This window comes from Ammodytes marinus (assembly GCF_949987685.1).
Source record: "Ammodytes marinus genome assembly, chromosome: 2".
In the NCBI taxonomy this organism is placed as follows: domain Eukaryota; kingdom Metazoa; phylum Chordata; class Actinopteri; order Uranoscopiformes; family Ammodytidae; genus Ammodytes; species Ammodytes marinus.
In genome coordinates this window covers 13,411,121-13,439,023 of record NC_137231.1, presented here as the reverse complement: position 1 = coordinate 13,439,023, position 27,903 = coordinate 13,411,121, and the positions used below count along the sequence as shown (strand labels likewise).

Genomic DNA, 27,903 nt, shown 5'->3' with positions numbered 1-27,903 from the left:
TATAATATTGGAATACTATGTTTGATTAATAAACATTTACATATAAGTATTTTGCCCACATATTTAGGCTGTAATGTTATGGTATGTATGCACAATCTAATAATCTAATCTAATATGGGAAGCATAACTAACTTTAAGAGAAGTGGGGAAAAAAAATAACAATGTTACACACAAATATAGTAAAACATGAGGAGGTATGAATGAAATTAAATTTCTCAAAATAAAGTCCCTGAAACTGCAGTCAACATAAGTACATTATTTGAGTATGTAGGCTACCTAGTTATATCCCCAGCTATCTGACATTTGTGATAAATGACTTCAAAGACTGTGCACAACTCTGATTTAAATTCATTTAATAATTTTTTTAATGACTTACAACATAGTTTTCAAAGGCAGGCTGTGCGGCATAAGAAGTATTTTGAGTGCTTTTTTTGTCCAACAGTATCATCAGCTGTCGAAAATCCTCCAAAGATTTCCTATACAACCAAATACATTTTGCAGCTGTGCTACAATCAAAAACACATTCTTAGTGAACCCTGACTCTGGGTCAGTGACCATGTGCAACCTTCATGTATGCTACTTGGGTGATAGAAGTGAGCACTTTTTGAAACAAATAATGTACAACTGAAAAAGAAACAAAAAAGGAGGATTTTACATTGCAACGGAGGAAAACATGAATTGAACTTTGGGTTGAAACAGGTTGGATCCTCTTTCTTAAAAAGTGCCATGGTTGGAGCCAAAAAGTGTTGCATGATTTTGCTAAGCACAACGACAATCCAATATTGATGATGTAAATAAATTTAAAAAAGGAATGTCATCAATCAGTCAACAATCAACATCTCCCTATCATGATACTACCATTTCAATACCTGACTGGAACTGCTAAGCATAAGTGCTGTAGGTATTTGTGTGACTGCAGGAAAGCTTTTTTTTAGGGTTGCAGTTAAAGCTTTCATTTAAGTTGTAAGTCTGAGTCAAAGAACACATTTGGAGTTTGTAGACATGTCTACGATATACAGCGATGCATTTAAAAGTTGAATGAACATCCTGGTGCATTTGCATACTGCAGACAGCTAAAGGGAGTCCTACATGATATGTTATACACAAGTATTTGGAGGTGAGTGCAATAAAATAATGTAAATGCAGCAGTTTCTTTTGCAGCAATTTCTTTTAGGAGGGCACGGAAGGCAAAAATGATGGATGCCGTTTGATGTGGAGGGACGTACTGTATCAGTGTAAGGCTTCAGAGATATCATCTTGTAAAGAAAGGAAAAACTAAAGAAAAGTTCATCTTCTACATTTGTACAACATATGAACTGCTATAATGTTTTTTCTATGCCTAACATTTAACACTGTTCCGACGTTCCAATAAAACACGGTCATTTCAGACAGGACAGTGACCAAAAACAAAGTACACCATTTTGGAGCCAAACAAAACACATTTAATTGTTATTCTTAAAAATGTATATGCATTATTATCCAGCATCTGCTTGATCACAAACTGTGAAGCATGAATAGCAAAGAGGCCAAAATGATTGACTTTGAGAGCACAATTGTAAGGCTGTTTATACAGTTCTTGTTGGATGTAGTAAGAGATGAATTCCTCTGAAACATCTTCACTAAAGTATGATAATGTTGAGAGGCTGCAAATGCGTTTAACTCCCTCATAGTGCTAGACAGTGTATTTTTCCTCTTTCAAGCTTCTGTGAAGTTATGATATTGCTATTCCTCCTTTGTGAGAACTAATACGATGGAGAAATGAGGCTTTGTCAGACCATAGTTTCACAGTAAAGCTCAATCGGGAGCAGGAATTGAAACTGCCAAAGCTGGAGACAATCTATAAACTCCCTCACTGGGTGATATTTTAGTGCCGACACAAAGAGTAACTGAGGTAGGCAAGAATACAATCAAATACTTGACCACCACATTGTCTTTGCGTAGATGTACGTACCTAAATGATAGAAAAAAGATCATTCAAAAGAAGGTAAAAGGGCGTGGCAGGTAAAATAAAACTTGGAGTCTGGGAATGATGTCAGTTTTCTTACTCTTAACGGAACATTCAAGTGTAAAGATGACCTCGCACTGTCACAACTAATTGGAGCGAGTTAAGAATGAAATCCATGCAGGCCTGCAGTCCGGCTGCAGCGCTGGCGACAGCATGCAGCGTGACTGTTATAGTTTGCATAATTCAGCAGCGCCGATACCCACTGCCCTGACCTCTTGAGAATGTGTTTGCATTCAGGGCTTTTCTGGAGGGGCCTTGACGTGGAAGGGTGCCGAGACGAAAGGGTCAACGGGGCTCATTTCTGAGGTCCACGAGTGCAGAGGTCCAACTGGGACTGATGCCACAGCAGCTTGCTGGCTCACGTTAGACACTATTCTGTGAGCTGCCACTGGCTGCTGGGGCACCGGTCCCTCAAAGTGTCGGGAATATTTGGCCAGAGCTTGAGGGCGGAATGGTTGTTGAGCAACTTGTCCCAATGCACCTTGATCAGGGGTGATTCCAGCATGAAGTCCAGCTGCGTTAAGATATGCGGTCTTGGGCTGCGTGTTGGTAGCCTCCTTTCTTTTTCCAAAGGGAGCCTGAGAGAAGACGTCGAACTGCTGCTTAGCTGTTAGTTGGGCGGCATGTGGGAACGGAGCATTGGCGAACACATCGGCTGCGTCTTCTTGCCCAATCCGAAAGGGCGCCTTTGAGAAAACGTCCGCGGTGACCTCTGCCCCATTTGCTGGCTCCTGTACGTGCTGCGAGTGAATCTGAGCATAAGTGATTGTAGCAGGTGGTTGAGTGGGTGCTGCTGTGTTGGAGTGCGGCGAGGAGTGGAGGCCCATCTGAGGCCCTAGTTCTTCTTCATCCTCAGAGTCCATCAGCAGAGGTCTGGAGCCACTGCAGTCGTGGGCTGCTACATGACTCTCAGTGGCTTCCTCTTCCTCATCCTGTTGCTCTTCCTTAAGATGGCCTTCCTTCTCATCATTGTCTTCATCGCTGGAGTGCATGTAATCCTCTTTTGCTTCAGGGTCTCCTTCTGGATGTTCAGTCTCTTGTCCCTCACCAAGCACAGAGTAGCCATTGCTCTCCCCTTGCACATCTGTGTTAGAGAAAAACAAATCAGAGGTGAACCAAACATTAGACACTACAAATATAATTAGTTACAGGAAACTTTACCCTCTGAGGTCCAGCTGTCCATTTATCTAGCATCACCATCAAACCTCAGTCACACACAACATACTATATGACCAATGGATAAACTGTAACATCTGTAACAACTGAAGAATAATTGGGAACAACCAAACTGTGAGAAAACCAGCACAGGACTACAACAAACACAGACACATTCTAGTCTGAACAAGTCACATAAGACAACGAGACGAGACTAGGCAGCTATCATTACAACATCACCTTACAACATAACCTTGTTTCCACAAATTAGCTTCAGCATAGCTGCAGAATCGTCAACATCCAAAAACAGGGTAAGCGCCTTGTATTATGGGAAATGGTGACAGCAGTTTAGCTATAAGTTAGAAATGACTGTGAGGAGGTAGAGGGAGCTCAGAGGGAGTTAGTTGGTCCGTGGAAACAAGGACAAGGAGCCTTCACAGCAAAAGGGAGAGGTTATTAGGGACAGACAGCTTTGCACAGATGAGCAGAGACAGATCAGTCTTACCTCTGCAGTGTCGACAGCAGTTGTTAGCTGGCAGCTCTTTGGAAGATGTTAGTTGCAGCCATTAATGGAAAACGCAAGTTTTTGTTTCGTTTTGCTTATTGGGTTACTTCCTTCATCCCTCTATGGTAAACCATCCATAGCTCATTACACATATTGTGCAGTTTTATACACGATTTGAGCCAGAATGGATCAAACTTAAAAATGACTTCAGATTATCTCACCTGTAAGAGCAAACTATGGAAATCGTATAATAAAGTGGAATAATGGCTATCGATTTCTCACCGCAGCTCATAGACTCTACAGCCTATCTATGGTCAAATCTGACAAAAAGCAACTCAATTTTGGGGCCCAAAGCTCTTTACCAAAATTCCTTGTCTGGAATCACAACATTAAGTGACCAGTGATGTGCTAAAAAAAAAAACATGTCTACCAACAGCCAGGAGGCATAAAACAACTAAGATATGAAGGGGTGAAAAGAAAGAGGAATAGAAAAAGATAACCCAGAAAAGAATAGTTATTTAAGGGTCGAAAGGAAAAAGGCACAAGTTGTAGATGCTTGTACTAAGATGTGCACTCATAAGGAACACGGAACACATTAAATAATAGTCCAACACTTACATCTATGCAGGAAAGGCCTTAGTAGACAAAATCCAGTTAGAGTATATGCAATCAAATTTAGTTCACACAATGTAAAAGTTATCTGTCTGCTAATTATACTTTGAAAATAGAAGAATTAATCTTCAGACGGTCAATAAAGCCAGCTGGCTCTTTTTTTCTTAAGAGGAGAAATCCAATAATGCGACCCAATGACACTTGGTTTACATTCACATTAATGAGTTTTATTCAGTGTCTCTCTTTTACTGAATCGAAAATCATAAAAATATAAGTACACACTCTGTAATGTTCCTGCAATGTCATATGGATATCTGCCAAATCATGATTTGAACATTTGATATAATCAAAGCAGTGTACTGTTAACATCCGCCACCAAATCAACCCAACCAGCACAAGTACATTGGTTTCACACAGCAACACGAGTAAAACTCTACGTCCGAGGCGAGAATTCTACAGGAAACAGCCCCACAGTGTCTGATAAGAGCATGAAACATTACTGTAGGATTGCATAGATTTAACCACCAAAATGCTAATGACTTAACTGAACAACATAAGATGGAGAGAAAAAAAGCATAGTTTTATTTACCCATGCTAACTCTTTCAGTGCTGTGATGTGTTTGACTAACCTTTACAATATGTCATACTGGGGATAGGGAGGAGGTGAAAACGGCATGTACACCAATGATCTATCAAGGGGAAATGTATGGGTTTCCTTTTTGTATGTACATAACTAAGGTGATTTGGGCCCCAACCAGAGATTTAAACCTATTAAAGGTCATATTTGGTGGGGTTTTTACATTAAAGTTTGAATGCAGACTCAGTTGAAGTGATTGTGATCAGGTGTAATCCCATTTATACAGCTGATTTTCCTGTCACACAAGCATTTCTTGTGAACATCAGCCAAATGTGAAAGAATAATTATCAGAGGGCAAGGTGCTAAGGAGAACCCAGGAAATAAAACCCGTCATAGGCTCCATTTCGCTGTCTGTTAGTGAAAATATATTCCGGTAATATACTGTATACATTTACTTACAAGTACCATCAAACAACTGCCAAGTCATGTAAGTCATAAGCATTTTCATGTATCGATGATGACATCTTAAACAAAATCACTTGCTGTATGCTTGACATGAATGGAGGGAAAAGACAGAGGGACTTTGGACAGCGTCAATATCTTTGCACTCTTAAATACAGCTTCAATACACAAATATTTCTCATCTATACAGCCTTATAAATTTGACATATTTCATAATGGTAATCAGATCATACATTCATTCTAAAACACTACCAATAATAGTCACATCTATTCATACCATGTCGATAGATGAAATGCCTTTAAATATTACACAAACACAAAGCTACTTTTAACAGTGCAAGAGCAAAAAATAAAAATAAAATATTTACAGTGATTTTATGTACATATAAAAGGAGTTTTTCTGAATTTCTCCACTGGCAGAATTGAACTGGCCAAGTGATCTCAGCGTATATGGTTGGAATAGATTGGCTAAAATCATCTTCTCCTAGATTAGCAGATGGGATGTTACTGGGAGAGGGAGTACAGTAACTTAAACCAAAAAATTGCTCGATTAAGTCTACAGTGTACCTCCCTATGTAACGGTGTTGCTAAAAATCTGCTCATCTTCACTAACCCTGAGAGCAGACTGACGCATGATAAACATAGCATAAATAGACTTTCCTTTAGCTTTGGCATTTGCTACAGGTCAAATCACAGAACTCCCGTTTGTTTCTGCTGTGCCTGACTTGACAATGTTAAGTTCATGAGCCTACACATAAAAAATATGTAAATGTAAAACGAACACATACCCTTAATGGTCTTGCAAAGTGTTGCAGATAAAATGCTGACAGTGAAAGCATCCTGCCATGGCAATGGAGCAGGATGAATCAGCCATGTTAACACTGACTTCATCAAGACATATTTACAGGTGTAGTTTTAGGGGAAATAATGCCCAGCCTAACATCCATGAAGAGGTCACAATATACAGTTATGCTTCAGATGCAGCTCTTTATACATGTACTATGTTAGCTTAGATAAGAAGCTGTTATAACTTTATTACTCTCCGACAAGGTAATAGAAGCACATCATTCAAGAGATCAGCCTTTTGTAGATGGTGCAGAATGTTTGAGTGCACTGAGATTCTTCTCTAATAGTAAACCACAACAGTTCCAGATATCTGTAAAGCTGACATTTTTTTCTACACTGGTACAATCAGTGCAAACTGTGTGTTTATTTGGTCAATACTTTAGTCCAAAGCATTTACAGGAAGGTGCATCACCTTATCTCAGAGACCAGGAAGCCCTCACTCTTTAGTCAGACCCCTGACACAAATGAGCATGCTTGAAGGTGGCTCGTTTAAATAAAGCTTCGACCCTGAACGAGTACACACAGTGAACACAATGCAGCTGTGATCAAGCAGCAAAACAAGTGCATACGATGACAGTCAATCACCACAGCAGTGCATTCAACGGGGGGGGGGGGGGGGGGGATATTAATGCAAGTATGAGAAAAGCATGAGGAAGACCATGGTGTAGGCGGGGACAGAAGCAGACGATATGCTCAGGCATTGATGAAAAGATTTTTCTTTTTACCAGCGTGGGAATGTCAACAGCCAGCAGCGATATATGAAAGCTAGCTTATCAGGCAACTAGAGATGGAGTTGAGGCCAAGGAGGCGGCACATTAAAAGAAAGGTTCCACGGAACCAATCCAAGCCGACTCCTTTGTTTTACTTCATAAAGGTGCTACTTTAAATGCCTCTGCTTTCCCATCTCTACCCCCCTCCCCCCCACCCCCTCTCTAGCCTGACCCTTTGTACAGATTGCACACTGCCCCTATCCACCTCTCCCACCCCCTCTAGAGGTCGATGAGCTGATCCACCAGCAGAAGGGAGCGGGCCAGGTTGGGGATGCTGGACTCTGAACTGCCACTGTTGCTGCGCGAGTGACCACCTGAAATGTGCCAGAAAGAGAGAGAGACAGGGACAGAGATGGACATGGAAAAGCCGGAGGGAGATTGTGAAAAACAAGCAAAAGAATAAGTAATGTTAACAAAGGTTGTATGGAGAAATTAGGAGCGAGGAGTTGATGGGGATTGTAGAGAAAATTATGGCAGAGCAGAGAGATGCAAAGAACGGGGGGGGCAGAAAGAGAAAGAGAAAGAGAAACAGGCAGAGTGTGAGCTGGGATCATCTTAATACAGCTGCATCATTACAGGGGGGTGGGGAGTAAAGGCACCCACACAGTACATGGTAAATGGACTTGTATAGCGCTATATCTCCGTTTATCACAGACTCAAAGCGCTTTACATTGTTTTTGTACACATTCACCCAATCACACACACATTCATACACCGATAGCAGCAGCTACCACGCAGGGTAGGCTTAGCACTAGGGTGCTAAGCTAACTAAGCTAACTATCGGGAGCAATTCGGGGTTCAGTGTCTTGCCCAGGGACACTTCGACATGTGGCGGGGAGACGGGGGATCGAACTTCCGACCCTGCACACCAGAGGCGAAATCCCTACCCACTTCGCCACTGCCGCCCCAAACACGACTTTCAATGTCGTAAGATCGCTGTACAGTTCACACCACACAACTTTCTGCCTTATAATCGAGCGTCTTGCGTCGTGGTGGTTTGCTGAATTATGGGCTAAGTCATTTATCTTTTGTGGCTCATAGTCTGGGCTGCAGCAGGTGTGAGTGCTCATCTCGGGGGTTCTGTTAAGCTTACCTTGGTTTGAGTTTTTGGAGATGAGCACAGGAATAGGGTCAAACTCGTCGTCATTGACCTTCTCCCCACACGACATGAGGAGAGCAGAGTCTGCGGTGAAGGAAGAGGAAGTGAAGGAAGGACGGAGGGGGGAAAAGAAGTTAACTCAGCCAAATAAAAGAGCAAAAAAGAAAGGAATATGCAAGTCGACTTAAAACAGATGGAGCCAGGGGCAGTAGCGGTATTTAAAAGCCATGCATTTTGAGGTGGCTTTTGGCTCTTCAAACAAATGGGTCAAGGGGTCTGTGAAGCTGTAGTTTAATGCGTCTTATTCTATTTTCACATCGCATGAGTCACTTTTTGTTTTCGGTTTGAATGAATGGACCCTCTTGTTTGTGGAAGGATGTGTAGTCTGCGATTAGTTTGGCAGGCGGAAACACCCAGCAGACGTGAGGCTAACTGAAGGGGTGTTGCAAAGGGGGAGGGCTTACCAGAAGCGGCCTGGCCCGGCGGCAGCTCCTCCAGACAGGATCCAGAGCCAGAGCTGAGAGGAGCAGCGGAGCAGGAGGAGGAGGAAGGGAGAGCAGAAACCAACTGGTTTCCATGTGGAGAAGTGTGAGATAACAGACCAAGCAGAGAGTCCTCCCCAGTGAGAGAGTCTGAGACAGGGCGAAGCAAAGCCAGAGGGACACGGGTTTACAGAAACAATAAGAAGGTTAACTTAGCCAGCAGAAAATGCATTTTGTTAGTAAAGACAGTTTAGCAATTTAGCTCCCAAAGGACATAATCATCAGCATCAAAGTTGGAAATTCCATAGAAATATGCTGCAAAGTCAGAGGCAGAAGGTACACTTTCGCAACCACTAGTAGCTATGTATCCAGGCTGAATCCCGATTCTCTTTTTTGGCCCTACCCCTATCCCTTGGCCATACCACCTGCCCCTCGAAATAGAGGGTCAAGGGGGTTAACATTTTCCCCTATGAATTGGTACATCACCTCAAAACAGCTACATCATCACCAGCCCAATTAAAACCCTATATCTTTAATAGGTTTGCTGTTCTTATTAAAGTTTAAAACTTTCAGAGTTGTTTGAATAACAGAAATCCGTTCAAAGGAGATGTGTTTGAAGTTTTGCCATCCTTGAATTTTTAAAATTTTGGCATGTATTATGACAAAACATGTCCAAAAAATTAAATGATTCGATGGTTACAGTAAGTTTTGACATCTTTATTAAATCAAGAAAAAATATTTTTGGGGCTGTCTTTCTTTCCAGTCGCCATCTTTTTTTCTGAGGATTCACAAAGCTTTATCGGAGATTTCGCATAGCCCCTCTTTAGGAGTGAGGGTCTGGAAAATCTTTGTTTGGAGAGCCATCTAGCCGTGCCTCTGAGCCCTAACCCTCGATGCCAGGAGGGAATTGAGACACCCTACCCCTAAACGTGAACATGCAAATTGGAGCCTCCGAGGGGAAGGGCTAAGGGGTGGATTGGGATTGGTTCCAAAACCTAAACTCTGTTGGGTCAAGATGATATCAACAAGGTGCTCATGACCACAACTGGAAACAATTATTCCTTGGTGAAAATGCCGTAAAGAATTTTGTTTAGGTTTCCTATTCTGTGGTTGAGGAAGCTAACCTGGCATGCTTGCAGGGGTGAGCTCTGGCTGTCCTGAATGTCTCTGGGCCTGGGGGGCTTCCAAACCAGGAATGAGTGAATCCACAGACATCTCTGCATTCACTAAAAGGAGACAGCAAGTGATGCAATGGTCATAGAAAGACATTAATAGTTATGTAATAATAAAAAATAATAAAACAGTTTGTATTAGTAGGGGTAAAATTGATTGCAGCCTTCTTTACTCATCCTCCCAGGTGGGTCTTTATGACTTCATGTCCATTTAAGTGAAAGGAGAGAAGTAAGGCAAGGCAGACACATGCAGAGCAGACAGGGATTTTTTGGGCAAAGCAGTGGACAAAAAAACAGAGCTGGTACCAGTGGTGGTAGTGAAGGGGTCAACAGGGGGTTAAGAGGTCAGGGAGCAGCAGAGAAGATTCATGGGACTTGAATCCCTCAATCAACTTCTCTGTGAGCGAGCCATAGAGAGGCGTGAGGGAGGAGTTTGCTTCCAAAAAAAAAGAGGGGGCATAAAAACTAAAGCGATATGAAACTCTAGCAATGTTGGAAAACTATAACATACATACATGAAAGAGAATGATCAACGTTAAGTTATATTCCTAAATAGAAAACAAGTTGCCTACATGATACAGGATGATGATGGCATAAAGACCATCGTATTAACATTTTACATTCACATGACTCTAAAAACCAGTTGCTTGCTATGTCAATTAAACTATAAATAAGTTATCATAAAGTGATCAAATAATTGAATGAATTAGTAATTAGTTTTTCTGCCCATGGCAACCACAATCTCCAGGGCCAGTAAGATGAGTGAATCCCATGCGTTCAAAGGCCAAAACCATTACAGTGCAACCCTAAAACCAAACATTTCAATATTCAAAACAAACCACATCAGTCAGTGAGTTCCTTCACAGCAGTCATAGATTGCCCAAAGGCAGTCTTTACTGTCGGCATGCACACTCCTCTCGCCTCATTTTTGACAAATATATACAGGTCCTTCTCATATAATTAGCATATTGTGATAAAGTTGATTATTTTCCATAATGTAATGATAATAATTGAACTTTCATATATTTTAGATTCATTGCACACCAACTGAAATATTTCAGGTCTTTTGTTGTTTTAATACTGATGATTTTGGCATACAGCTCATGAAAACCCCAAATTCCTATCTCAAAAAATTAGCATATCATGAAAAGGTACTCTAAACGAGCTCTTAACCTAATCATCTGAATCAACTAATTAACTCTAAACACCTGAAAAAGATTCCTGAGGCTTTTAAAAACTCCCAGCCTGGTTCATTACTCAAAACCGCAATCATGGGTAAGACTGCCGACCTGACTGCTGTCCAGAAGGCCATCATTGACACCCTCAAGCAAGAGGGTAAGACACAGAAAGAAATTTCTGAGCGAATAGGCTGTTCCCAAAGTGCTGTATCAAGGCACCTCAGTGGGAAGTCTGTGGGAAGGAAAAAGTGTGTCAGAAAACGCTGCACAACCAGAAGAGGTGACCGGACCCTGAGGAGGATTGTGGAGAAGGGCCGATTCCAGACCTTGGGGGACCTGCGGAAGCAGTGGACTGAGTCTGGGTAGAAACATCCAGAGCCACCGTGCACAGGCGTGTGCAGGAAATGGGCTACAGGTGCCGCATTCCCCAGGTCAAGCCACTTTTGAACCAGAAACAGCGGCAGAAGCGCCTGACCTGGGCTACAGAGAAGCAGCACTGGACTGTTGCTCAGTGGTCCAAAGTACTTTTTTTTCGGATGAAAGCAAATTTTGCATGTCATTCGGAAATCAAGGTGCCAGAGTCTGGAGGAAGACTGGGGAGAAGGAAATGCCAAAATGCCTGAAGTCCAGTGTCAAGTACCCACAGTCAGTGATGGTCTGGGGTGCCATGTCAGCTGCTGGTGTTGGTCCACTGTGTTTTATCAAAGGCAGGGTCAATGCAGCTAGCTATCAGGAGATTTTGGAGCACTTCATGCTTCCATCTGCTGAAAAGCTTTATGGAGATGAAGATTTCATTTTTCAACAAGACCTGGCACCTGCTCACAGTGCCAAAACCACTGGTAAATGGTTTACTGACCATGGTATTACTGTGCTCAATTGGCCTGCCAACTCTCCTGACCTGAACCCCATAGAGAATCTGTGGGATATTTTGAAGAGGAAGTTGAGAGACACCAGACCCAACACTGTGGATGAGCTTAAGGCCGCTATCGAAGCATCCTGGGCCTCCATAACACCTCAGCAGTGCCACAGGCTGATTGCCTCCATGCCACGCCGCATTGAAGCAGTCATTTCTGCGAAAGGATTCCCGACCAAGTATTGAGTGCATAACTGAACATAATTATTTGAAGGTTGACTTTTTTGTATTAAAAACACTTTTCTTTTATTGGTCGGATGAAATATGCTAATTTTTTGAGATAGGGATTTTTGGTTTTTCTTTACTTTTTTGCCAAAATCATCAATATTAAAACAATAAAAGGCTTGAACTACTTCAGTTGTGTGTAATGAATCTAAAATATATGAAAGTCTAATGTTTATCAGTACATTACAGAAAATATTGAACTTTATCACAATATGCTAATTATATGAGAAGGACCTGTATATATATATATATATATATATATATATTTTTTTTTTACAATTTACAATTTTTATCTTATTTTGAAGTTAATGATTTAATTTAACTGAAACACAGGCCATGCATGAAATGCCAAATAACTGACTTTTCTCTGTGGCTCATACTTACAGGAAACTGCAATGGTGCAAAATGAGGTGGGGGGATGGGGGGTCTTAAACATGGGCTCAGAAAATGGCACAGCAGATGTGACCTTTTGCCCCCTTCACTATAGGAAAGAGGCCAACACTGATGAAAATATTTGTACAAAACCTGATTGTCAAAAAGCTTGGTAACTATGTCACATTAAAAATGCCATACAATTTGAATTTTTTTTACTTAAGTCCTCATCGTAAATGCTGATCATGGGATCTCTGTTCCGTCAGCAAAAGCTAGACTGTTTAGCATGTGTGCATCCTATTTGAGTTACTCATACAGAAAGAGTCAAAGGGACAGCTTAGGCTGGGTGGAGAAGATTAACCGCACCCTGATTATGTAATAGCCTCAACATTTTTATCCTCCCAGTTCAGACCTTAAAACAGCAACTACAAAAAAGTAGGTTAAACAGCTACAAAGCATTCTCTTTCAAATTGACTAAAGGCTAAATGGAGGAGATCATAAACACCTGGCTCATCATCTTACCAGGACAGCATGCTTAACTTTCTCTTGTTCTTAGTGCCCGTAAGTAAGCAGGCTCGTCCAGCAGGAAGCCAATCCAATTAACAAAGGAGAATGTGTCCTTCATGTTACCAGGCAACAGAGAAAGCACCAATCTGTAAATGAGATGCGATCTAGCTGTGGCTACGGTCTCTATTCATAGAAGCTGACAAGGAGCCACTGTGAGGCTGCCTGCTATGTCAACAAGATAGGACCGTGTACAAATACCAACCACAGAACTAGCACTCATAAAACTAACCTCTGGGAAGTGCGATATCCAGGAAAATCAACAAGTGAATAAAAAAAGAAGTGACTCAGGCTCTTGAACAAATATATTCCTAGAGCTTATAAGGCCAAATAGAATCAAAGGCACGGCTCGTTCTGTTGCGACAAGAAAATTACCTGTGGTGTCAGAGAGGGAGAGGGTATTAAAAGGGTCCGGGACAGTCAACAACGCTGAGCCAGCACCCATGATGCCTGCAGACCGTTCAGCTTAACATTTCACAGTGAATAAAGATGGAAGAGAGCAGATGAGGGAATGTGATAGCATGAACAACAGAAGAACAGAGTGGGTGGGACATTTGTCAAGACAGCAAAAATGAAGACCACATCTTCCCGCTACATGGTTGAACATGAACTCTGTCCACGTGGAAATGTTTCATGTGGATATATATATATATATCCACATAGATATCCAATTGATGACTGATCGATCACTCATACAGAGGCCTCCTGGGAAATAAATGATGGAAAGTGATTGAACAGCGTATAGAGGAAATTTGGCAAAGACTTACCTGGAAAAGCATTGAGTCCTGGAATCAGATCTTCATTGGAACCAATGACCTTCTCTCCTGGTGCAGCAGCTGTGCACAAAAGAAACAACAAAGCAAATTAGCAATGGTTTTTAGATTGTACAACTAGTAACTGATACTGCAGGTTTTACTTATGCAGTGAGCAGGTTGAACTTACTCTCCGCTAGCTTTGCAAAGTCTTTGTTTAGCAGCTCCTCTGCCGTTAGCTTGGAGAAGTTATCATCCCCGAAGGGGTTCCAGCTGGGCTGAGTGCTGGGTGCAGTGAGGGCAGACTGGGGGTCACCTTCACCTGGCTGATACACACTCTGCTGGGACGAGCACGGGGAGCCGGAGGGAGTAGTGCTGGCAGATCTGCAGCACACAGAGGAGAAAACACAAACAAGAGTAAGAGTGCACCGTGAAATTTGATCGCGGGTGTTAATTCTGTTGAACACTGGCCTACTAATGTATGCAAGCAAGAGTGAGTGACACGAGTTATTTAAAGACTGAATTGAGTCATTCTTCACAGTAGGAAGCTGGATTCCCTGGGATCTAAAAGGGGTTGTTTATCCTCCTTTGGGGTTCTGTCAAATGAATGGACTGTTTATTGGCCTTCTCGGCTCACTCAGTGCCATGAAAGGACATTTCATTCTCACATCACTGAAGGGAGTAATTCTGCTCACTTGGACTTGTTCAAACTGGCCTCAGCTGCGGCCGACTGCAGTAGCTGGGTGGACTTGCTAACTGGGACCCCAAACACGGTGCTATGAGTGACATCGCTCAGGATGCGTCTGTGGCCGCTCTTAGGGGCCATCTTCGGCGACGAGGGCGGGGTCAATGAGCCAACTTTGTGCAGCCCTCGGCTAGCCGTCTATAAGGGCAAGAGAAAGACAAGGAGGGGAAAATATGAGGTGAAAATGTCCATGATCCCAACATAGCAAATTCCTGCTAGATGCATAAATAGAACAAACAAATCAGATCCTCAAACAAAATTAAAACCAAGCAAGACACTGTCGATCCACTGGAAAAGTAAGATCTGAAAAAAACTACGGTTTACAAATTTCATCAAAACCACAATCACAACAAAAAGAAAATAACTGTAGTGTTATGGAAATAGGAAGAAAGTATTTCCAGTACACAGAGAGAAGGAGAGAGAGAGAGAGAGAGAAATAAAGTAGGGTTGACACAGTAGGGAAATATAATTTGAATGGTTGAAAGAAGTAGTTCACAATGCACTTGATGTGGTTATCAAAAAAGGCAACACAAAAGGAAACATTTCTAGCAACATGTCTTTCAGATCGTCACATTTAGTATACTGTGTGAGACAATTTCAGCCTTCCCTTTGCCCCAGAAGAGGAAACGTAAAAATTCGGAGGTGATTGGTTAGACAAGAGCTGTAAATCAACACCCTGGCCCAAAAGAGCAGCAGACGGCAGCTGGAATAGGAAGTTACCAAGACCTTTGGATCAGCTGCAGGACCAACGACTGCAGACTCAGGGATGGGGGTCAGATGAGTAACCACTGTTTCATGGACATGGTGTTGCTGTTGCAGATTAACAGGCTTAGCATTGGACTGCAGCAGGGTCGACGCCTGAGTCACTGTGTTTTGTTGCTTCTGCTGGTGGAGGCTTTGTACCAGCTGATGCTACATAGAAATACCATATAGCCAAGCATGAGGAAAGCCCACTTAGTTATGATTTATAACTCTTGACAAGTGGAGCAGCCTTTTATAGTATTAGGAACAGGATGACTCATGTACTCTAGCTGCCAGTATTGTGCAAAAATAACATCTAAAAAAAACACCATCACTCTTTTTTAATCAGTTGTTTGATTAATTTGTTATTGTTAGTTTTTTTGAGACGTGATAGAAAATCAAGCATGACTGTGCTAAAGAGCGCCATTTGTTCAACAGCTCTGATATTTTTTTGGGATTGAGAATAAGACTGATATGTATGAAAATGTGTCACCACGAGAACAAAGTATTTACAAACACCATATGCCAGTTTCCCTAAGATAGATTTAAAGACACTCAATTTGACAAAAAATGTATTTCCATTCTTGGTGTGGCGGGATGTATACCTGTTGGTTACCCTGTGGGCTTAAGAAGGCTAAAGCTTGCTGCTGCTGCTTCATGAGGAGCTGTGGTGTAGCCTGTGGCTGCATGCTAGCTGTCTGAGCGGGCAGCTGTGCAGTCTGTGCGGCAGGAGACTGTTGAGCAGGATGGACAGCAGATGCAGCTGGAGGTAGGACACCGATACCAACACCTGGATGGGAGATAAATAAATACCATTAGAATATAGTAGACCAATCATTTATCAGATCAAAATGTTCTTTTTTTGTTTTGATAGTTTTTTTTTTACTTTTATTTTATTTTTTTTTAAATGTAATCACATTTCTGTTGAACTGAATAATTATTTTTCATTTCATGTTCATTGTTCACTTAACTGTAACTAAGTACACACACTGTTGATATGTAAAAACAAAGGGGTGATTTAATTGTGTCTGCAAGTAGGATGCTTTGGGCCTAATCTCCAATTTCACAGAAGCAAATAAACACTGAGATATGTTTTGTTGCTACTTTATATCAACTTGTAAACATTCGAACCACAAAAACACATTTGGAGGGCCAGGTAATGAATGAGATAGAACAGCTGATACAAAAAAAGGGAGTATGCTGCTGTACCATCGCACCATTATCTATTCTGCATCTAATTGCGAGTGGGCCACAGATGGATGACAAATTAAAAGCCTTTTAAGAATGGGCTGATTGCACCAATGGGAATACAGGCCCTTCAAAGGCTTTGGAGTCAAATTCTTGAGCAGTTAACAATGCTGATTCAATACAAGATGCCAGCCCCAGTATAGCCTTACCAGCATAACTGTCACCACTGTTAATACAGATCATTACATGGTAAGAATGGTCTTAACCCCTTACACATAGAGGTAACATAGAGCTTCTTATACCTATGGCCTGGGGAGCTCCAGCAGCGACGTTAGGTCTCTTGCGTGGGGTGAGAGCTGGCTGGATGGGTAGAATGCCTGATATGGGCTGGGGCTGAGCCTGGCCCGCCTTAGGTCGTTGCCGTGGCGTTATTGAGGTTTCCAATGTACGAACGGGGTCTGAGAGCCTGATGGAAGGAAATTACAAAAATGACTTGTACAGTGTAAAAGTTCCCCACGATGATAACACTAGAGGACTTTGCTTTTCACTCACCTGGCTTTGGATTGACTCTTTTTGGCCACTGCTTCACTGGCTCTGATCGGCTCAGGAAGTTTTGCAGGAATGGGTGAATTCTACAACAGTAAGGGGATTAACTATTTTAATTTGATGGAGGATAACTAAACCCAAAAGTGTACAGTTTATAATTAAGTGAGGTATTAAGACAACATAAGAGTGTCACAGCTATACTTCAGTATTGATTTGCAGCTTCCATGAATGCACACTTTTTTTCCCTCATGTTTATAATACTTAACAAATAAGGTCAGAAATGTGGTTGAATCAGAAGACCAAGAGCTGAGCTACTTTGTAAATTAGAAAAGGGCAGTTGACTGGAGTGCATCCTGGAAAACAATGATTACTTTTCATTGAAATCAACAAGACAATTGACACCACTGTTAATATATGAAACAGCCAGAAAATTGCGCCAGAAAAAGAACAGAGCTGAACCAACTGTTAACATTTAACACTAAAGCAATAGCATATTCTTATCTCCAATTCATTCCTCTCCTCTTGCCAGGGCGACTTACATGTAGATTTGAGACTGGACACTCTCGTCGAGCCATTTTAAAGGCAAAGTAGGATATTTGGTAGATGTCTGGTCTCCTATCTGGGTCAGGTTCCAGCATGTATCCTGAGAAATCAATGAACAAAGTATATTTAGTTTGTGCCAGACACTACGCACAGTTCTTCAAACTTGCACTAACTGCACATGTTGTATCTAGGGCAGAGGGTATATTTTGAGGAACACGGTTACTCACTGATGAGACAGTGCATGTCCTGGGAGTAGCGGGAGTTGTCTGGAATTGTGAAACTTCCATCACAGATAGCCACTTGGCTCTCCCCAAAAGGAAGTGTGAAAAAGCACAGCTTATAGAGTAGACAACCCATGGCCTGTACAGAGAATCAACACACTACATGTAAATGTCTGTGTGTACAATTTTATTATTAAAGTGAATTAATGTTGACATCATAATGTAGCATAGTGGTAGTAATAAACACAGTCCTTCTCACCCAAATGTCTGCCTTTGTGGTGATGATCTTTTCACCATAGAGGTTGACCATCTCTGGAGCACGGTATGACAGAGTAGTGTACCTGGTTTTAGGAGCAGACAAGTAAGCTTCTGTATTTCTATAAGAGTAAGGACAGAAGGTATAAATAGATTTTTTTTAAATCCAATAAACACTCACTTTTTGATTTCCTCCTCGACAATTGCCACCCCCTCTGTCTGAGGGTTTTGGAATATGTTAGTTGCGCTTCCAAAATCACAGAGCACGTAGTGTCCCCGGTCATGCAGAAGAATATTTTCCACCTTCATGAAGAAAACAAGATCAGACTTTAAACTGTTGTGTCAATGGTTTTACACATTCCTGCCGGCCTTCTTGTAAATATATTGCAAATCAAATCACAATATCTGTCAGAAGAGTCTTGAGTAGATATTGTCCCAAAATCGTTCAGCACAATCTTATAGTACATAAGGTAGCAACACTGCCACAATAAACAACTTTCAGATAATTAGTGTGGCCCTATAATTTGTAAGCTTTATGCAGTGAATAGTATGTGCACGTTGGGAGATGAATTAGACTTGCCTTGAGATCTCGATGGATGATTGGAGTTTTGCACTGGTGGAGTCGAGCGAGCGCCTCACACGTGTCACAAAAGATCTGCAACACCTCGGCTTCTGTGAAGCCTGTCTGTAAACGCTGGTTCATTAGGTTAACCACCTGCCCACCTACATAAAACAAACAGGTCAAACTAAGAGATTTGAAATGTAAGCAGCTGCCAAGTTAACACTTTCCCCACCTTATATACTATTGGTATATAACTCTCATGAAAGACATTATACATACACATAAACTACTTTTTTCCAGTTAAATATCCAGCTAAAAAAGTATATATAATGTATAATCTAATTATATAATGGCATGTTAACATTTTTAAATGAACTGTACTGTTCTGTTAACTCTACAGAGGCTTCAACAACTACACAGTAGATGTTATAATTTTAACTTGCTTTAAATAACACCACTCAGTAAGTTCTATTGACCACATGAGCTAAAAGTCGAACATTTGCCTTTGATCAGAGCAGGATGCTGTGAGGAGCCAAGGGTAATGGAGCTTTGAATTCAACAGACACAGAAAGGCCTGGGGGGTGGGCTGATTTACCTCGACAGAAGTCCATTAAGATTAGGACTTCCCACACGTCGCCAGCTCCAACTGCCGTTATGCTGGAGTCCAAGAAACCAACTATGTTTTTGTTGCCCACTAGATCCCTCTGTGTAAACAAACACAGAAAAAGCAACAATAGCCAGAAAATGAAGACAACATGTTCATAGATTTTACAGTCCCAAAACATCTGGCTTGCTAAAAATTTCAAACTGCATCCACGTTTGTAACTATTCAGTATGTTTTTATCTGTAGATAGACTCTGAATCTCTGCCAAAGGACAGGAACTAATGACGATAACCATCCAGCGATAGTCATGCCACACAGGGTGTGTCTGCAGGAACTGGTTAGTTCCACTTACAGTCAGGACTCAAGATAAGTAATGGACAGCCAAGACAGCTTCCATGGCAAAGTATCAATTCATAATTCCATGTGTTAAAACTGCATCGATTCTGGTGCCATCACTATTTTGGGTTCCAAGAGTATTTTAGATAATATTCTGTGTTTTTACTTAAAGAACATAAGACTAATATGTACACCACAACGTTTAGAAAATCAAAGCAAGTATACCAATTCTCACATTTCTCTAAGTGTGCTATATGTTACACCAGCTACATGTTCACCGTGCTGTTAATTCCACCCACCTTGGACTGCAACTAAGTAAACATCATACATAAAGCACAATAACAACATCATGTCTTCGAAAACCATCTCCTGTACGTCAACGAGAACATGTGGTTTCTGCCATTATACTCAGTAGCAGTCAGTTACTGGGCTGTCTTACTCACCATAATCTGAATCTCAAGGTTGCAGATCTGCAGGTCATGTTCATTGTTGACATACATCCTTTTTAGTGCACAACGAACGTTTTGATGAGTTCGCACCAAAAAAACTATGGCAAAACCTCCTGCAGGTGAGTAGAAAGATAATAGTGGGAGAAAAAAGAGAAGAGAATTACAATATAAACATTTAAAAACATTATTACATAATATAATTTTATACTCAAGTTTTAGACGTTTACCTATAGCAGCAGAAACTATTATTTTTTTATTTTATTTTTTTTACGTAATGATTATAAAAAACGTATTCTTTCCAATTCTGACTGAAGCCGCTGTCAGTTGCTGATAATGTATAGTTCTCTGCGACTGCCAGTGTTGTCAACAAAGACTAAGGTACAAGTATTCTACGTCAATTAAAAGTCATTTTGACAGCAACACAAGATAATTATATTTATTTTTCTCTGACAGCATCATCAAGCCAAACATCCCTCAGCTGTGCTTTGACCCTGAGCCTGCTTGCTGATGGAACAATGGAATTGGCTTCTTCTGTCAAACTATGTGTATATCACAGCGTTGAGGGAAAGGAATATTGTATGCAATGAGTACATGGTTAGCTAACTGGCATACTGTTGAGGAGAGCTTTAAACTCCACTGTTTGAGTCAGCAACTGTGCTTAGGGGATGGAGGCAAGACTACACGGAAAGGATACAGGAAGTGAGAGAATTCATCATTCCACCTTTGGATGCCGATGCAGTAATACATAGAAAAACGCAAGATGGCTGTATGCCTCTAGCAACTCAAACCAACAACAACCATACAGATAGATAAAACAAATGATAGAAAAAAGAAAATTTATAAATATTTTACAGTCAAGTGACAATTAGGGATCATTTACACAAGGAATGCACATCTCATGTTTTTGCAATTTAATTCTTAAAAGCTTCTGGATTCTAGAAATGGGCTTGCCTCCGATTGCATTTGGTTCTCTCTGGGTGTTATATGTTAACAGCGTGTAGCAGCTTTCACTGTGGGACTGAATTTTGCAGTAACAGCAGCTCTTTGGTTCACAGTTTGTTTGTCATTCCTCAAAGCTAGAAATGCCCTGCGCCACTGACTCACCCAGCAGGCATCACTAAGCCAAGGACAGCTCCACATGAATGATCTAGGTGTCATTTTAAAAGGACTGCCTTAACATTACCAAAAGGCGATGATTGGAGTCAGCATAATGTAATGCTTTTTCAACTGGCTTCCCTTAATGGCTCAATAATTACATTAACCAAGATGCTAACATAACATCATGTGTTTTTCAGCGTTTTGTCCTGTATGTTACAAGGTGGAGCTGGGTCATCATGGATGGTAGGGAATTATAATTTTGCAGTGATAAATTCAATACTGTAATTTTTTCACAACCAAGTGCAAAAACAAAGCAACACGGCAACCGACATGTTCTAGCAGAGCATTTGGCTGAATAATTTTGAGAGAATAGAGAAGGGGCGCACAATTCATGAGCACATGTAGCCTTGAGAATGTGTATGTGTGTTGTGGTATGTCAAAGTGCAGACAGTTTAACCCCCTGCTGTCTTGCACAGTCTATTCTAAGAATCCTGTAAGTAATTAGAAGGCTAAGCCGCCTAAGCAACATGCAGTGGCGATTTACCATCTCAGTAGACAGTATGAACAAAGTAATTTTAAGTACAGCTACAAATAGACACTGCCTCTTGACGTCAGGTTTATACCACTATAGCTTATGCATATATGCTCCAGTGGATGCACACTAAATACACCTCTGGGCACTGTTATGAAAGCTAGTTATAATGGTTAGTATTAGGTCACAATTTGTCATCAGTGTAATGGAACTTACATGATGTAGGCTTAGGACTACTACACACATACACAAATGACTATGCTGTCTACAAACATGCTCGATGCAAGGTTACGCGACAATGCAATGACAGCTAGAGACAAAATTAGCATGCCACTAGCCAGTCTTTAGTTAGACAGATTTTGCATTGAAAGCTGGATGATTTGGATTTACATCTGCAGAAATGACACAGTGAAGCTCCATGTTGTGTAGTCTAAAAGTGGGAACAAACGTCTCTGTCAACAAATAACAAGTTATACTCCAGAACTGGGCTAATGTTACCATCGGTAACTCTATATAGAAAGAGAAAAAACATCTTGTTTATAGTAAAGACAGAAAGCGGTCGCTCAGAAAAATCTCAGATAACTAGTTGAAAACAAATGCCAGATATCTGCCTGAAGCTTAAGGGTCTAAAAACACTTCAATTTTGGCATGATTCAAAGCATGTTCATTTGGGCTTGAAGCTACTTAAAGGTGAAGTAAGCGGTTTATTTATGTTAATATAAGTGTTAAATCGCTCTTTATTCATACAGTGATCACTTTCATAATGTGCGCGTTTCATAAAGCCAATTTCTCAGTCAGCTGCTCTGCATGTAATCGGCTAATAAACTTTTCAAAATTAATATCCAATCACAAGAGAGAACGCAACCAACCGACACCCGTCTCACTCGGTGCACGCCAGAGCGACAGATGGGTGAATTTATGCGCCTACAATGGCGGAGCAGGTAAAAATCCTTCCCAATGTCTGTTTTGATGGTTTTTATCACGTTTTTATCACACACAGTGCACAGTGCATTAATGTGGTGACGTAGGGACGAGCGAGGGGACTGCTAACTGCCGTAACTAACAGGAAGTTAGCTAAAAGAACCATTTCGCTTACAGCACCTTTAAGTAAAAAACACAATTTCCAAATGGAGAAGGCAGCTATCAGAAACTACATAGCCTGGAACACACCCAAAACCATCTGAAAAGGGCTAATAATGACACTGGGGAGAGTTAAATTGCAAGCAGGAGGTCCACTGTCAGAGCAAAAAAAAAAATCTGCAGAAAAACATTCCATGTAGCATTTTGTTAAACAGTTATATACTATTGGGGGGAGAACATTACTAATCTCAAGGTTGCCTCACTCAAGTATAGGCCTATGTCTGACTGCATTAAGTCCAAAGTTTTCCCAGGACTGATAAGAAAACTACAATCAAGTCCTCTCTCACAGAAATGAGGAAGAAATCCTAACAAAAGTGTCATCTCAGTGCAGGGTGGAACTGAGGTTAGATGTCCAACCCATTCATGAAGCCACAGTGTGGCCAGATGAGGCCCATCCATAGTACTGATGAATTAATCAGTCTGCTTTCATATATTATTTAGCAAAAGGAGCCCTTCACTAACAGATCATGGCAGACTCTCATTGCAAAGACACATTTCCAAAGGAAACCCTGTAAACCTCTATATAGTCTATATATCCATGTTTCTGTAAAGATACCTTTAACATTAAAACCAGCTCCAACAAACCATGTCTTATTTGTGATATAAATTATATTCACATGCAGCTAAAGTGACAACAGTATTATGAAATGTAGTATTAAAGTACCACAGTAGGGTTATGTTTTATGTTGCTGGACATGCTAACCATTAGGCCTACAGACTTCTAACCAACAAGAAACTGTTCATCCAAACTTCTGAAATCCCCATGTGTCACTCCCTCTGTAAATATCATGACACAGATGACTCAGCATGGCAGTTCTCCTTTACACAGTAGAAAATCAAGTTAAACACAGTTCCTCCCAGCCTTGAGGTAAAGAGTGCAGTGGTGCAAAGAGAAGTCAATCTGACAACTGTACAATGCACCTTCTCCCACATTTGATTTTCCTCCAAGGATTTGTTTTTCTTGCACTTTAGTTAATTATCATTATATGGAAGCAGGCAGGCTCAGGTCAGAAAGTAAGAGTCAACTGGTGCAAGGTCATCTCGCATGTATATGAACATCAAATGAGCTACTTGGGGTTTCCCTTAGCATGACCACTGTCTTCCCCATCATTGACATATAGGGTGGTAGTGTATCATTACTGTGGATCTCTAGCTGGGCCATACACATACAAAACTAGGCCACCTCAGGTAACTGCTGTTACTTGAATGTATGCTATCCTCACACTAGATCAATTGGACCTATATGAACGTGCCTGTGTGACGTGTAGAACTCACACAACAGAAAGCCACATAATTTTACCTTCGGCGACAATCTCCTCTATGGTCACTTGATATCGTCCAATGGTAAAGACCCGTCCGATGAAGCTGCCACCGCCGCCGGAACCAGCGCCTCCTCCGCCGACACCGGGGCCAGGCCCGGAGCTCACCAGCTCCCGACGAGAATCAAAGAATTTCTTCATTTCTCCCCCGAGGTTATCAAAAGCACGGTCAAGTCTATAATGTACCACTTAGGATAGGATATAACTGATTCGCTAAGGTGCTTGTGTGAACGTGTTAGCGAAATTTCAGTAATTGAATGACTGCAGCCAGCTCACTTAAAGCTAAATGCAGGCTAACTAGCCGGAGCTCAAATTATTCCAAACACCACTGTCCGACGCTCCTCAGCTAACTCATGGTTTGAAAAGCAAGCGTAGTCAACTATTGTTTAGAAACTAATAAGATATGGGGTGCGGGAGTCCCCGTTTTTCCCTTTTACTATATTATCCAGGCTGAGTCCGGGGGAAAAAAACACCTTGCTAGCCGTTAGCTAACCTAGCCCGCTAGCCAAGCAGCTAACGTGTTAGGTGCGTTGACAGCTGTCAGATGACAGACAGTCAGCCAGGTAGGTCCTTCGTGTCCAGTGCAGTTTATTACACATCTCCACCGGTATCCTCCACCCGAAATGCTTTTTAGTTCACCTGCTACTCTACTCGTCTGTATCGTAGTGAAAATGACAGACCTCCTCTGTGTTTGTGCGTCCAACCCGCCGTGAGGAGGCTGCTCCACTAACGATATGACAGAGCTAACGGAGCTACAAACAGAGCAGATGCTAGTGGGAGGAGCAGGAGGGAGGTTCTGCTGCTCATCTCTGCGGACTCGACTCCGTCCCTGCTGGACATCTCTCCGTGTGATTGGTCAAATGAACAACGATTTCCTGTCAATCTAATCTGGTCCCCACTGCAGCAACCAAACGCAGCAATTCTATCTATAATCTCGAAATTGCCTTGAGAAGTTATCATGAGCATATTTTAGCAGTACGAGTGTTTTATAAACCAAGACAGTTTTTAGTTGTTCACATTATGTAGCCTAGTGAGGTGCAGATTTGAGTTTTGACCATTTAGGCTAAGGGAGTCAATGTTGTTAAACTAGCATCATATCTTGGAAAAATCATGGTAAAAATAGATATATTTAATGGAAAAACGAGTGACATTTTTAATCTGTGTAGGTCTATAAATGCAGGGACTTGGAAACAAGGCATTTCTCACTTCTGTGCAATGGACGGATCCTCTCCTTTATTTTTTGAAGTTACCACTGATCCATTTGAAAAGGCTTCTTTTTCTGCTTGGAGGAAAATAAAACACCACAGCATATTTCTTTCACATATGACACTGTCAATAACTTATTCAAAGTAGGCTACAGCAAATTGCAATAGGACTGCAGTGCAAGATCGAGGCAGACCGGCAGAGAAAGAATGTAATAAAAACCCAAAATCATGCACTATTATCATGTAAAGTATTGAAGATGCTACACCTATCAGGACTGACTCAACTGTAATGATAATCCAATTACAACCCCTTGTGGGTATCATTTCTCTTTTTCTTTTCCTTTTATTTGATAAAAATGTTAGTAAATAGTTAAATAAATGCTTGTCTTTCTTAAGCGCAACCTTACAGCGGAGTCAGTATCTCAGGAATGTTCAACAACAACTTTATGTGCAACCCCGCTGGAATGTGCTATGACTGTTTTAGCCAAAGGAATCTTCTGTTTGAATTATCACACAATAAACACAATGAGTTTATGAAAAAAACATTGTGACACATGACACAAGAACTCCACACAGGCCATGTCTGCCTTGTTAAATATTTTCAGTAATTCAGGTAGGCCTAAATAAAGATAGGAATCAGAATATTCCAACCCTCTGCCTCTACCGTCTAAAATGAAAGTATGCCCCTCAACAATGGAATACTCAGGGATCTGTCTTTGTATAGACCTACACAACGTGTCCTCATGCTGTACTCACAACTTTCTCCAGTCTTCTCTGATGGTCAAATCATATTATTATTCAAATAATAATCTAGCAAAGAAAATCAGAATACCATTTTAGCAGATCTCCTGGATAAGCTTGGCCAACAAAGCAATGTTTGAAATTAAAAAACAGTCAGTTTTAATATATTGGATGAAACACTACACTATACATTTTCTAAGTGAGTTTAAAAAGTGACAAGTGATGGCCTTGGTCAGCAGCAATCTTTATGACAGTGAGTTTTCCTCCTGCAGGGGTCAGTGTTCCATCACTAAATAGATATGGCTTTGCGGATCCTTTTCTTTTTTTCCCCACTTTTCACCAACTTTACAAAGTTTGACTCAGGGATAAACAACCTATTAATTCCTTATCTCCACAGGGGAGGTGTATGTCTGTTTGTTTAGTCATATTAGGCTTTGGAGAACCTTTGACAAAATACCTTCCTAGCACCTTTATGGGTCTTTTTATTAGTTGGTAGACAGATTAAATTCCACAAGAGCCACTTTCTTTACTAATTCCCAGATTCCCGACTATCAGTGACACCTAAAGTGTTTGTAGCATAGATGATTAATTAAGCACAGAGTACACGTGTTTTACATTTCTACTGTTAGTGGTTTACATAGCCTACTTAATGCATAATGTAAACTGAAAAAATGACAGTTTATTCATTTTCTCTTTAACATTGTGGGTGATTATTCGTTAACTTGTTTACGGGGTACAGGACATTCATTGTGGCACAGCTAATGCTTTCGGTAAACAACATAGCCATGCTTTTAAACATGTGGTGACAATTTTGCTGAAATAATTGAGCCATTAAGCTATTTGAGCTGTTACTGGTGATAAATGACAAAAGCTTCGGTGCATTCTTTCCCCTGTGTTCATCTACAATATGCTGGAAATCTGCTGGCCCAAAGCTTAAGGTAAACATACTTACTTTGTTCTCATTTTGTGTGGTCCTCTGAGAACCAAAACATCCATAAATTTTGGGGCCTGGGTTTAGATAATGTGAAAAGGCAGATATAAATATAATAAAAAATAAATGAAAGCATTATGTACGCAAACCGGCAAGTATTAGAACAGTCTAATAGCGACTGTAACCAAGCAGAACTGTGGCTATAGGTCACTAGAGAAGCTGGATCTGCCACTTTGAAAAAGGTCTCACTAACTTTGACATTTAAATATGTTTGTGTAGATTTGTGGTCACATCAGCGTCTGACACCTGAAATGTCCCACATTTTGAAATAGCCAAGGCAAGGGACTCTCCACCCCAAAAACCTGTCTTTTGAGTATAAAACCCTCCAAGCAAGTGGTAAAAAGCTGGTGAACTTTGATTTAGGATTTTCCATTTTCTCTGGCAAAGATGAAAAAAGGTTTTCCTCATCAAAATGAAACACTAGAAACTTCTCGAACCACTCTGTCGGTCTGTTGCAGATCCAACCGTTTGCTCAGTATGTTCCACACAGTCCTATTGTTGTTAAATATATGACTAAATGCTAAATAATGCGCATATTTTACATACTTATTTCTATTTTCTCATGCTTTCTCTATGCCTATACACTCACCGGCCACTTTATTAGATACAGCAGTTCAATTTCTTCTTAACACATATAACTTATCAGCCAGTCACATGGCAGAAACTCAATGCATTTAGGCAGACCTGGACAGGACAACTTATTGAAGTTAAAACCAAGCAACAGAATGGGGAAGAAAGGGGTTTTAAGTGACTTTGAACATGGCAATGTTGAGGGTGCCAGAAAGGCTGGTCTGAGTATTTCAGAAACTGCTGATCTACTGGGATTTCCACGCACAACAATCACTAGGGTTTACAGAGAATGGTCCGAAAAAGGAAAAATATCCAGTGAGCGGCATTTGTGTGGACGAAAATGCCTTGCTGAAGTCAGAGGTCAGAGGAGGATTGGCAGACTGGTTCGAGATGATAGAAAGGCAACAGTAACTCAAATAACCACTCGT

The 27,903-nt window shown here is 41.1% G+C and overlaps 1 protein-coding gene across 5 annotated transcripts; it reads right to left on the bottom strand.

Annotated features, from left to right (window-relative positions):
- Positions 1 to 388: 388 nt before the first annotated feature.
- aak1a (AP2 associated kinase 1a) lies at positions 389 to 24,680 on the bottom strand. 5 transcript variants are annotated; one of them, XM_080047120.1, is made up of 18 exons: positions 23,950 to 24,680; positions 19,874 to 19,992; positions 19,086 to 19,194; positions 18,509 to 18,651; positions 18,110 to 18,231; positions 17,933 to 18,014; positions 17,680 to 17,812; positions 17,449 to 17,552; positions 16,916 to 16,995; positions 16,666 to 16,829; positions 15,781 to 15,965; positions 15,161 to 15,346; positions 14,385 to 14,572; positions 13,880 to 14,073; positions 13,705 to 13,773; positions 9,638 to 9,739; positions 8,026 to 8,115; positions 389 to 3,089 (listed from the first exon to the last, which is right to left on the bottom strand). In XM_080047120.1, the coding sequence occupies exons 1-18, from the start codon at positions 24,107 to 24,109 to the stop codon at positions 2,239 to 2,241; spliced, it is 3,081 nt and encodes a 1,026-aa protein (XP_079903246.1). In that variant the 5' UTR covers positions 24,110 to 24,680; the 3' UTR covers positions 389 to 2,238. The 5 variants fall into 5 exon arrangements, with proteins under 5 accessions (XP_079903246.1, XP_079903247.1, XP_079903248.1 ...); XM_080047121.1 differs by lacking the exon at positions 8,026 to 8,115; XM_080047122.1 differs by lacking the exon at positions 9,638 to 9,739.
- Between the last annotated feature and the right edge of the window lie 3,223 nt (positions 24,681 to 27,903).

Excerpts from the sequence above, each read along its gene's own strand:
- aak1a (XM_080047120.1), bottom strand. The coding sequence starts at position 24,109 with ATGAAGAAATTCTTTGATTCTCGTCGGGAGCTGGTGAGCTCCGGGCCT. Across the intron at positions 8,116-9,637 it reads CACCCCTGCAAGCATGCCAG|ACTCTGCTCTCCTCATGTCG; the intron begins GTTAGCTTCCTC and ends CCTTCACCGCAG. Across the intron at positions 3,090-8,025 it reads CTCCAAAAACTCAAACCAAG|ATGTGCAAGGGGAGAGCAAT; the intron begins GTAAGCTTAACA and ends TCTCTAACACAG.